The sequence below is a fragment of the Polypterus senegalus genome, unplaced genomic scaffold (genome assembly GCF_016835505.1).
Source record: "Polypterus senegalus isolate Bchr_013 unplaced genomic scaffold, ASM1683550v1 scaffold_5744, whole genome shotgun sequence".
In the NCBI taxonomy this organism is placed as follows: Eukaryota; Metazoa; Chordata; class Cladistia; order Polypteriformes; family Polypteridae; genus Polypterus; species Polypterus senegalus.
In genome coordinates, this window is record NW_024379173.1 from 24,589 (window position 1) to 36,725 (window position 12,137).

Sequence of the window (12,137 nt, forward strand, 5' to 3'; positions counted from 1 at the left end):
TTTTTCATGTTTTAGTAATAATTGACAAAATGTAGACATAAAATGTATAATGTGTGAAGCCTGAAATCCAAATATGAAATAAACACTTTCACAAAAGGTACAAGTATAACAAAACAAGTGCACTTTTATTCAAAAATTTTACTGAAGAATAAAGAAAGTATGTTACGGTAGGCTGTTGATACGACAGCTTGCGTGGTACAATGCTAAGAACTGCTGCCTTCCAATCAAGAGGTCATGGTTTCCATATCAGCTGCTTCCCAAATTTACCATTTTGAGTAGTGAGCTGCTCTTATTGTTAATTTCATACAATAAAAACATACATTTGATTTGTGTCTGTAAATTTATAGTACTTCTCAAAATTAGCAGGTTTTTTTCAGTTTTTATTCTCTCACTCACGTTCAAGGTCTCACACAATCCCCTACCAAGCACAATCTGATGCCATTTTCAGCAAACTTGTTTTATTCAGCAAACTTGGTTTGTATACCCCCTCTTTATTTGAAAACCATGGCAGATCTTGTGCATGAACAAGACTGGAACTGGGAAAACTGTGGACGTGGATGTGAGTGGTGTGCGTGAATGAGAATGAATGTAGATGTGAATTTTTTTTATTCTTTTATTCTTGAGTGTTCCTGCTTACGCTGAATTAGTATGCACCTTCTGATCCATGATGTCAAAGCCACACTGATAAAAAAAGAGACTTAGGTATATATGACATTTGGAGTAATTCATTTTATGACCTGTATTGTACATTTCAGAAAACATGGTTGCAGTAATGCAACATTATATTCATTTGCATACCTTCATGTGGTTGTAGTTAGTGACCACGTTTGGTTGTTTATTCCAATCTTGCCAAGTGTCTACATGTTGCTGCATGTTGGTATTTTTGAACTCCAGGAGATGCAGATGACAGGATAGTACAGAGAGGTCAGTTCTGCTATATACTATCATCAGATTCAAACATTAACAGTTCACACACACATACCCAAGGACCTTTCTTCCTATATTTACGACATGTGTATAAGGTGTGAAGCCTGAAGTTCAAATATCAAATGAACACTTTCACAAAAGGTACAAGTATAACAAAACAAGTGCACTTTTATTCAAGAATATAACCAAAGAAAAAAGAAAGCAGGTTATGGTAGGCGGTTGATACGACAGCTTGCATATTAGAATGCTAAGAACTGCTGACTCCTAATCAAGTGCTAGCATGTTTTATTTCAGTTTTATTCTCTCACTCACGATCAAGCTCCCACACCTCCCTGCCCCCCCAGAACCGGACATATGTTTTCAGATAAAGACGTGTACTTGACTGGAAATAATTGTGGATGTCAGTAGTGCGGCTGTTACAAACGTATATTTTATTGTGCGTGAGCTTGAAAGTGAGCGAAAGAATAAAAACTGAAAAAAAAACCCTACTAACTTTGACAAGTACTATAAGTTTACAGACGCAAATCAAATGTATTTATTGTATGATATTAACAATAAGAGCAGGTCACTACTGAAAATGGTAAATTTGGGAAGCAGCTGATATCAAAACCGTGACCTCTTGTTTGGAAGGCAGCAGTTCTTAGCATTGCATCACACAAGCTGTCGTATCAACCGCCTACTGTAACCTGCTTTCTTTTTCCTACGGTTAAATAATTGAATAAAACTGCACTTGTTTTATTATACTTGTACCTTTTGTGAAAGTGTTTATTTCATATTTGTATTTTTAGGCTCCACACATTATACATTTCATGTCTGCATTTTCTCAATTATTACTAAAACATGAAAAACGTTTCTGTGTTAACAACGTTTTTACATAGATTGTTGATGACACTGAACACGCATGAAATGTTCGTGATTTCAAATGACGATCTACTTTTTTATCCTATAAAACTCCAACACTTCACTCGAAGATAAACACTGAGCACTGAGAAACTCCTTTGCGAATTGAACTGCAGCGTTGGGCAGGCGGATAGGATACCAGGCTGCTTGCTGCTTATCGACATATTTGCAGGACAAAAGACGCTGATGGAGAGGTGAGAAAGAATTTAAGGTGGGCCAGATTTATGAGTTTTTTGTAGGCTCTGGTAATTCTAGTGTTAAGTGTAGACAACATTTTTTCCTCATTTCCCACCTTATACAGTATAGTACAATATGTTCCAATACACAGTCTCATTGTTCTTCTTGTCTGTCTCTTGTCTACTTCCACTCCTCCTCCTGCAAGCTTTGTCCCTCACCTCCCGACTCTGGCTCCCTGAAAGGAGTGAGGCGGCCCTCTTATAGAGCACCCAGAAGTGCTCCAGGTGTAATACAAACTCTTTCCAGCTGCAGCCCTACAAAGGAGGACCATTCTACATATGCCCCCTGGCAGTGACCATGGGTCCCAGCATTGTTAAGCTTTCATGTGTCAAATCCATAGCACTGAAGCAAGTCAGGGGGAGGTATTTCCCCATGCAAGCTCTTTCCCCCAGCCTTTCGCTACTACTTGCAGCCAACCTAAGAAATAATTGTTCTCACTTATAGATTAATGTCCTGAAGTCCACAAACATCAAACCTCATTAACAAAATAAAATTATTCATGTTAAAAATTGAAAAAAATTCAATGGTGCTTTGTATTTATTAGTAGGAAAGGAAAATCTTGTGATAGTGCTAGTCTGCGGAAACCGTAGAATGGTACAGATGGTAGCACGTCGAACTGTAAGTCACAGATATTCTGCAGAATACCTTCGCCTAACAAATTACATGAAAGGTTTTGCAATATACTGTAGTAATTTTGGTAATTTGAGACTGTAGCCATAAAATGTATGCAGTGAAGCAGAAGAGATGGGGTTTATTTAAAAAAAATTCTCATATCATTATCAAACCTGAAAGTTATAACATTCTTTTTTTGTGTAAGATGCATGAATTTTTGTAGTGTCTGTAGTCAATGAGGAGATGCTCTCATACACTTTGCAACTGGTAAGAGTATTTTTCCTTTTTTTCTCACAGTGTGTCTTGCTGAAATTTGTGAAGTCTATAGACCTACTGGCAAAGTTATTGAGATGCAGCCAATGTTGACAGAGGAACAAAAATTAAGTCTAAAGGAATTCAAATGGTGTTTTGGTGAATACTGTAAGATTCGGATTGTGAAATACCAAGGTGATAATATTGTACTGGCTCCCAATTTTAAATTCAAAGCAGAATACAGAAAATCAGATTTTGTTCTGATTTTGAAGAACCTGACAACAGAAGACACTGGAATCTATACTGCATCTGTCTTGAATAACGAATCTGAATCAACAGAACTTATTTCATATAAACTCTTTCTTCAAGGTACAGTATGTATTTCTATGTTAAGCTATTCCTAGGTCTTGTTTGTTTTTTGTCATCAATTTTATATTGGAAAGTAACTGAAAATAATTGTCACAATAAGACTAGTAAGCCAAAAAACAAATTTCCAAAATATTCAACTCTAAGTTTTCACATTCAACATTTGGACAATCAAGACAAAAATAGGTCATTCAGACCAACAATGTTCACCAATCCTATATACTTAATTCTTCCAAAATAACCTCAAATCAAAGTCAAGCCTAAAAGCACCAAGTTATGGTTATCCATGTCCACAAGATTATGGTAAAGCTGGTAGAATAACTATTATTTAATACAGCTGAGTCCTTTAATGAAGTCAAGTTTAAAAAGGAAGAACACCAATGCAGAAAAGATAAGTGGTTTGGAAATCTCCACCTAGAGACAATTAACAGTTTGATTACAATGGTGCCTAAAGAAAATAAAAAATAAATCCTTTTTAAAGAGAGGTAGCAAAGTATTAGGTATTTCCAAAAGGAGGAATTGTTGAGGTGTGAATGGATAGGATAAAGACAATAAGAAGGAAACAAAGCACTTGACTGATGTCGGACTATAGCTTGGAAATTAAAGGACAGCATTAAAACATTTGTATGAATATGCTTGCAATATCCATGTCATAAAACTGACATTTTGGGTTTGGGAATAGCCCTAAACTAAAGTGCTGTATTCTATTGTAGGTGTAAAGTAGAGGAAATTAATTATTGGCAGTGGAGTTAAATGATGATTGGGATTTTTGGAAAATAATGAGGGAAATTTAAAAACCAGGATGAAGTTCAAATTGGCACAAGACAAATTAGGATCTATAGCTCATATAATAACAACTGATAAGATTTAATGAAAGATTTTATTATTAGGCAGTTTACAATGTTTGAGTTACGATTTGTTACATTTCTTTTGTTTTTCCAGTTGGAGCACAGTCTGATAAAGTAATTTGCTCATGGTCACTCAGTGTCAGTAATGGAATTTGAACCCACTACCTCAGAGTTTGTTAAGTGAGAATAATCTAAAGATATAATGCCTTTAAAAGTAGGATGTCTTGAAAATATAAAATAGACTGATGTAAAGGGATAAGGAAATGGCAACTGATTTTAAAATGGTATAAATTTGAAGGAAGAAAACAGGGAAGTTATAATGTATGTAGTGCACAGGCCAGAAGTTTGGGAGAAAAGGTCCTACACCAAGTGCACCGTTACTGTTATTTTATTTATATATATACTAGCCCAAGTATTTACCGTATATGCTCCAATAAACACCGAGTCTCTTATTGTCGCAGGTCTCTAATAAGCACCGGGCTTCAGAGGGGACATGGCCAAATAGTAGCCGGTCTCTAACAGTAGCCGGGTCTTTGATATTTGCATACTAGCGTACATTGTAAGCGTAAGTATCTTTTGCGTGCGTAATACATGTGCATGTCAGCACGTTGCATATATAAGAAATATGGATATACTGGTTTCTAAACTGCTTCATTTTTGTGCCGGGTTGACCAAAACAAACCTGGAAGAAAAGAAATACGATAGTGAACTGGACAACAACGGCCGCCATTTGGATTTGACGATTTAATAGCAGCGAAAGGTACAAAAAGACATTGCCATTTATCTTTAACAGTCTTAGGCAGCATGTGAAATTCAAATAAAGTAGCTGTTTGTAATATTCGCCAATAGTTTTGTGTACCTACATGTACCAACACGCAAAAAAAATATTATGCTCTGAAGGTTTTTTAAATAATGGCAGGTCTCTGATAGCAGCCGGTCTCTATTAAGCGCCGCGAGCTGAGGCTAGTTTTGCAAATAAACGCCGGGGGCCACTATTGGAGCATATATGATATATTTGTAGAATGGGTTAAGGAAAACAACAAAAGGTTTATGTGTTTTTTAAATGGTGGCCCTGTTGTTATTGCTAGCTGTCCCTGCTTCTATCTATCTATCTATCTATCTATCTATCTATCTATCTATCTATCTATCTATCTATCTATCTATCTATCTATCTATCTATCTATCTATCTATCTATCTAGTGACTGCTGCTGCAGGGGGACGCGACTGCCCTTCAGAAACACCCTCTTAAACAGTTTTTCAATTGGAAACAAACACACTCTTACAGCTCCTCTTTGCGGGATCAGCTGCTGGCTTGCTACATGAGGGCATCGAACATTTAAAAGACCGAGCTACTGCTATCCTGAGGTCTCACTCTCCTGTCTCTCTTCCCCCAGACTCCCTCTGCTCTGGCCGCTGCTTCCGAGCAGCTGTACCTTGATAAAGCAGACTTTGTGTTCTTTTGAGCAGGAGTTGGGGCCAATGCATCAAGTATGACAGCTGTTCCTTGTGAGGCTTGATCACCTCTGTAAGAGATATGTGTTTGTAACTGCTGGAACAGCAATAAAGTTATTACTCCTTGGAAAACCTACTGTACTCTCTTGTGCAGCTTTGTGACCCAAGCTTGACAATATTTAGATTTATAGTGATATAAAATATACATACTGTGGTCCCCGGTCGGGGCTGGAGCCCGGCCGGGATGCCCAGGAGGACCAGAGGAGGGCTTGTGCCTCCTCCAGACCAAGAGGGGGCGTCCGTCCTGGTTATGCTGGAGGCCTCGGGTAGAGGGCTTGAAAGCCCAGCCCTGTAGGGACCCGTGGCCACCGCCAGGCGGCGCCCCAGTGCCTGATTATCCCGGGAGCCCAGCACTTCCGCCACACCAGGAAGTGCCAGGGGGAAGATGACAGGGGACACCCGGACGGCTTCCGGGAGCGCAGCCGGCACTTCCGCCACACGGGGTGTGTCCGGAGATTGCCGGAAGCAGCTGGAGCCCATCCGGGTTCCTATAAAAGGGGCCACCTCCCTGCAGTCATGAGCGGAAGTCGGGTGGAAGAGGACGGAGCTGGAGTGAGGACTGGAGGCGGCCAGGAGAAAGAGAGGCACAGGACTATGTGGCCTGGACATTGGGGGAATCGGTGCTGGAGGCACTGGGGTTCGTGAGTGCACTAATTGTAAATATTGTGAAAATAAACGTGTGTTGGGTGGAACTATGTTGTCCGTCTGTGTGTGTCCGGGCCAGCGTTCACAATACTTTTTTCCTCTCATGAGATTTCTGTAAAGTTTAAATGTCCCCATGGAAAAAGGTATATGTAACTAATTAATTCTAACAGCCCACAGGAAAACTATATCCCCAACTAAAAGTGAAAAATTACTAAAAGGAGAGGACTGTTAAATCTACTTGGACTTCCTCCCAAGGTGTTTCTAAGCAGTTGCCAAATTTGCATAGGAAATAATCAAATCAAACTGAAGTTTTGCATATTTCAGGGTGGAGTGTCAAATAAATATTTAAAAGAGTATATAGTACAACAAGGGGTGATTCAAAAGGTATCCTTATAGCAAGATGAATTAACATTTAGAAATATCCTAAAATGAATTTGAGATATGTGAAAATGGAGTTTACTTTTAAAGATATTTTAATGTAATTTCTAGATATCTTACAATATTTTTCTTAACATTTTAAGATATATGCACTACATTTTCAGATATCTTACATGCATTTCAAAATATCTCAAATACATTTTCAGATATATCAAAGTAACTGCTTGTCCATTTCAAACTGACCATGCATACACTTTAAGGTGTTTGAAACCAATTTCAACAAATCCCAAATTCACTTCCTGTAAAATTTCCTGTTGTTTCAGCTGGACTTCATGGTTATCTTGAAATGAATTTTAGATTTTTCGAAATGAGCAGGAAGTTATTTTGAGATATTTGAAAATGTATTTGCAATATCTTAAATTGTAGCTATCTGAAAATGCTCTGTGGTGGGCTGGTGCCCTGCCCAGGGTTTGTTTCCTGCCTTGTGCCCTGTGTTGGCAGGATTGGCTTCAGCAGACCCCCATGACCCTGTAGTTAGGATATAGCAGGTTGGGTAATGGATGGATGGATGAATGGATGAAAATCCTATTCAGATTATCTTGAAACTATTTCGTTTTTTTAAAGATATTTTAAAATATACGAGTTATCATCAAAAAATACATTTTAAGATATCTGAAATGGAACAGTGACCCATTTTTAAATATCATAAAATTAATGTATTTTAGATATCTCAAACAGCATTGAATTTCAAGATTTCTTAAATACTTTTTAAAATATCTTAATTATATTTCTGAATATTTTCTTGCATATTTCAAGATATATTCAATCTAGTACCTTTTCAGATATCTTAAATAGCTTCCTGTGTATCTTCAGATATCTAAAATGTATGGTGGCTCCAAAGGGAAAAACAAAAAAAAGGAAGAAATGAGAATGTGAAGTTAACATTAAAATGTAAGTGTGAGATTAACAAAAAGTGAGACAGTGAAATTAACATTAAAAATTTAGAGTGGAAATTAACAATAAAAAGTGAGAGCATGAAATTAAAAAAAGGTGAGAACATGAAATAATTAAAAAATTGGAATTAATAATACAAAGTGAAAGCATAAAATGAAAAAAAACTGACAGCGTCAACTTAACATTAAAAACTGAGAACAAGAAAATAATATTCAAAATCTAGAGTGTGAAATGAATTAAATAGTAGCAGCATGAAAATACCATTAAAAGTCTAGACTGCAAAATGAACCACAAAAATAAATAAATAAAAAAGTCAAAATGGAAATAGAAATAACATACAACCTCTGGCTGCACAGGAGCCCCATTTCCTAAAGTTTGCTGCATGAAGTGCCTTGTTGAAGATGTGTGAGCAAAGACACATTTGCGGATACTGATGCTTTACCACTGTAGTATGTGGGCAGAAATCAGCAAATCAGTTATAAGGCAGCAACTCATACCTCTGTACTATCTAGGAACATGTATCAGTTTTCTGTCGATTGGCATTTAAGCTTGGATTTGTAACTCATTGACAACATGTAAATTAATTGATTTTTTTTTTCACCTCCTCCAGACCGAGAGGGGGAGTCCGTCCTGGTTATGCTGGGAGCCTCGGGTACAGGGCTTGGAAGCCCAGCCCTGTAGGGACCCGTGGCCACCGCCAGGCGGTGCCCCGATGCCGGTATATCCCGTGTGGTCCCCGGCCGGGGCTGGAGCCCAGCCGGGATGCCCAGGAGGACCAGAGGAGGGCTTGTGTCTCTTCCAGACCGAGAGGGGCGCCGTCCTGGTTATACTGGAGCCTCGGGTAGAGGGCTTGGAAGCCCAGCCCTGTAGGGACCCGTGGCCACCGCCAGGCGGTGCCCCAGTGCCTGAATATCCCGGGAGCCCAGCACTTCCGCCACACCATGAAGGGCTGGGGGGAAGACGACAGGGGACACCCGGATGGCTTCCGGGTGCGCAGCTGGCACTTCCGCCACACTGGGGTGTGGTCAGGACTGATTGCCGGGAAGCAGCTGGAGCCCATCTGGGTTCCCATTTAAGGGGCCGCCTCCTTCCAGTCATTGACAAGAGTCGGGTGGAAGAGTGGCAACGTCTAGAGGAGGAAGGAGGCGGTCAGAAGAAAAGAGAGAGAAAGAAAGAGAGAGAGAGAGAAAAAGAGAAGAAGAAAAGAGAAGGCATTGGAGTGGCCTGGACTGAGAGGGGTATTGTGGAGTAGTGTGTAGCTTTGTAATAATGGAAAATAAACCAGTGATTGTGGGTGACATTAACGTGTCTGCCTGTCTGTGTCCGGGGCGAGGTTAACAAAGCACACTTGTTTATTTGATATTTGGACTAAAGTCTTCACACTTTATACACTTCACATCATTATTAGTACAACATGAAAAAAGTTTCTGCTTTAGGTATGTGTTCAGCGTTTCCTTTCATCCTACACTTACCCAGATCTTTGCAGACATGGAACACACATGAAATGCACATGTTCCAAATAATGATATCCATCCATCACCTTCCGCTTATCCGAGATCAGGTCGCGGGGGCAGCAGCTTCAGCAGAGATGCCCAGACTCCCCTTTCCCTGGCCACTTCTTCTAGCTGTTCTGGGGGAATCCCAAGGTGTTCCCAGGCCAGCCAAGATACATAGTCCCTCCAGCGTTTCCTGGGTCTTCCCCGGGGCCTCCTCCCGTTTGGACGTGCCCGGAACACCTCACCAGGGAAGCGTCCAGGAGGCATCCTGTTCAGATGCCCGAGCCACCTCATCTGACTCCTCTCGATATACTATATTTTAATATACTATATTATTATATGATATACTATATTATTTACCCTATATAACTCCAGGCACCCCTGCAGATAAGGAGACTTGGGTTGAGCTGGGAGCTTGGGTTGAGCTGCTCAAGTTGAGCTCCATCAAGGGGGTGATGGGACAGTAGGCTGCTTGTGCTGATCGACATATTTACAAAACAAAAGATGCTGATGAGGAGAAGTGCAAAGGAATTTAAGGTGGGCCAGGATTACAAGTTTTTTCATAGGCTTCAGGGATTCTAGTGTTAACTCAGACTGCTTTGCTTTCTGAATTGGTAGAATAAACATTATCCTCTTTTAAATGGTGACTGTGCAAAGTCTCTGAATACTGTGCTTGCAGATGAATCTTTCAATTCTGCCCTTGTAGCTCCTAGGCTAATCTGATCCATTTAAATAGCTGGTATTTTGACTTTATTATCTATAGAGACCTTAACAATTGAAATATCCATCTGTGAGGGAGAGCAATAGTCTCAGGCAGTCATTTTTACCAAGACAAGACACGTCTTGTTTGTAGATATAGTGAAATCTGAAAATTAGTAGGAAATTTTATTATAGATTCATAATGTTCCCTTGGTTAAATCTGGTGAAATCTCCAACTGCATTTTCCTGGGATAGATTTTTTTTTGCTTAAGTATGTATTAATACAACGTTCTATAGCCCATCAGCTATTATCATGTGGAAAACTGCAGCTTATACTAAAAGGGTTTCACTGAGATGGTGAAAATGAAAATGGAAAAGGAAATACAAAAAATAGCAGAAATATTTTGTCGTTGTTTTTCAATTTAGAATTTATATACTGTGCCAGACACCTGGACAGTCCACGAGAAGGATGATACCTCCCCTGGGCCACTAGAGGGCAGCCGCCCAGGTCTGCTTGGGGGCCACTGGAAAGGAGCTGGGAAGCTCATCCCTATGGGAGGACTTGGCCACAGCTAGGGGGCGCCCAGACGTTTATGGAACCCTGGATGGCAGCACTTCTGCCACACCAGGAAGTGCTACTGAACAAATCCCTGGGGCACCAGGAGTGCTTCCAGGTGCTCTCCTGACACTTCAACCACACCAGGAAGTGTCGTCAGATGGAGCACTTGGAGCCCATCTGGGTCATTATAAAAGGGGCCACCTCCCTCTAGTAGACAATCTGGTGTTGGGAGAAAGGAGACGGAGCTTGTGAGGAGGGGAGTGGAGGTCACAGAGAGAGTGAAAGAGAAAGAGACAAGACTGTTGGTGATAAGGCATTGTGGTGCTGTGGATTATTTGGAGGAGTGTGTTTTGGACATTCTGCTGTCTGTCTGTCTGTCTGTCTCCGGGGGCTGGCTTCCACAATACCTGCAAAATACTGCTTGTCTGTTTTGTTCACTCTTTCACATTCTAAACCAACGTTTACCAGTACAGCAGTGGCATGTCACCTATTAATTCCTAACCAGTTCAGCTGTATTTCAGTAGCATTTTGAAAACAAACTGATAAGGTCCAAACTCCACTGTATACCTGCAGGGCGATAAAGTAACTGCATTTTAGTATTTGAACTAGTGTACTTATCAAAGCTACAAACACCCACATTGTTTTACTTTCGCTGTGTATAGCTTTGATATTACACAGAGATAGCATGACTTTTTTCCACCATTGTCTGGCTTATAAAAGACAACATTAGATGTAATTCTCATATCTCTTATCTATTTTACTATAATTAGTAAAAGCTAATAGTCGCTTACTGTACAGTGTATGAAAACTTTAGTGTTAGGATGTTTTTGGCAATGTTGTTAATTTTTGTTAGGTTTTTTGACCTGTTGTTTTCAGACCTATTTACTCTCACTATATTTTGATCCTTTTTATCATTCTACTCCATTTTCCCAAACCTTCAATTTGCTCATTTCCTAGATTGCAACTTCTTGCTAGATCTCATGGAGATCTTAAAACTCAGCTTGTATTTCTCTCTGGACACAATTGCCCACAGCCACCATATGTCTGGCTCTTTGAAGGTGACAATTGCAAAACATTTCACACATGTCTGCAGTATTTGGGTATTTTAGATAGAAATACTTCACTAACAATAGCAAAACATAACTATTAACATACTGTTTCGGACTCCTCATTTGATTACAGTAGACAAGTGTGGCTGTCTATGGTCCCCGGGCCATGAGGGGGCAACCACCCTGGATAATGAGGGTACCACGGGATGGAGCAAGAAGGCTTAAACACATTGGGGCCCATGGCCACCAACAGGGGGCTCCCCGAGCATCGTGGAGCCTGGGAGATCTGCACTTCCGCCAAACCTGGAAAGGTTGAGGAAGGACCTTCCAGGGATGCCTGGAGTGCTTCTGGGTGCTCATGCAGCACTTCCGCCACACCAGGAAGTGCCACTGGAATGACATCAATGAGCTCCTGGAGCACGTCCAGGTGACTATAAAGGGGGCCACCTTCCTACGGTCGGGGAGCGAGAGTCGGGTGCTGGAGTAGGACGAAGCCCCAGCGACAGAGAGAAGAAAAGCAGCCCACGGGCATTTAAAGGTCCGTAATTTGTGGGTCATTGGTGTAGGAGCACTGTGTGCTGTGCAGGACTTTTGTCTTTAACCCTGAAATCAGTGGGGAAGACGGGAGTGCGAGCAGTCCTGTTGGACATCCTGTGGAAGGGGGCATGAAGGCTGTGGAGAGGTGCCGAGGTTTCGGCTGCC

At 40.6% G+C, this 12,137-nt stretch overlaps 1 protein-coding gene across 1 annotated transcript in view; it reads left to right on the forward strand.

Moving 5' to 3' along the window:
- Positions 1 to 504: 504 nt before the first annotated feature.
- Positions 505 to 12,137, forward strand: part of LOC120519805 (SLAM family member 9-like) — a 29,121-nt gene continuing 17,488 nt past the window's right edge. Inside the window, exons 1-2 of the mRNA XM_039742611.1 lie at positions 505 to 559; positions 2,974 to 3,297. Of these exons, the coding sequence (XP_039598545.1) occupies positions 505 to 559; positions 2,974 to 3,297 (379 nt within the window). The remainder of the gene's footprint in view (positions 560 to 2,973; positions 3,298 to 12,137) is intronic.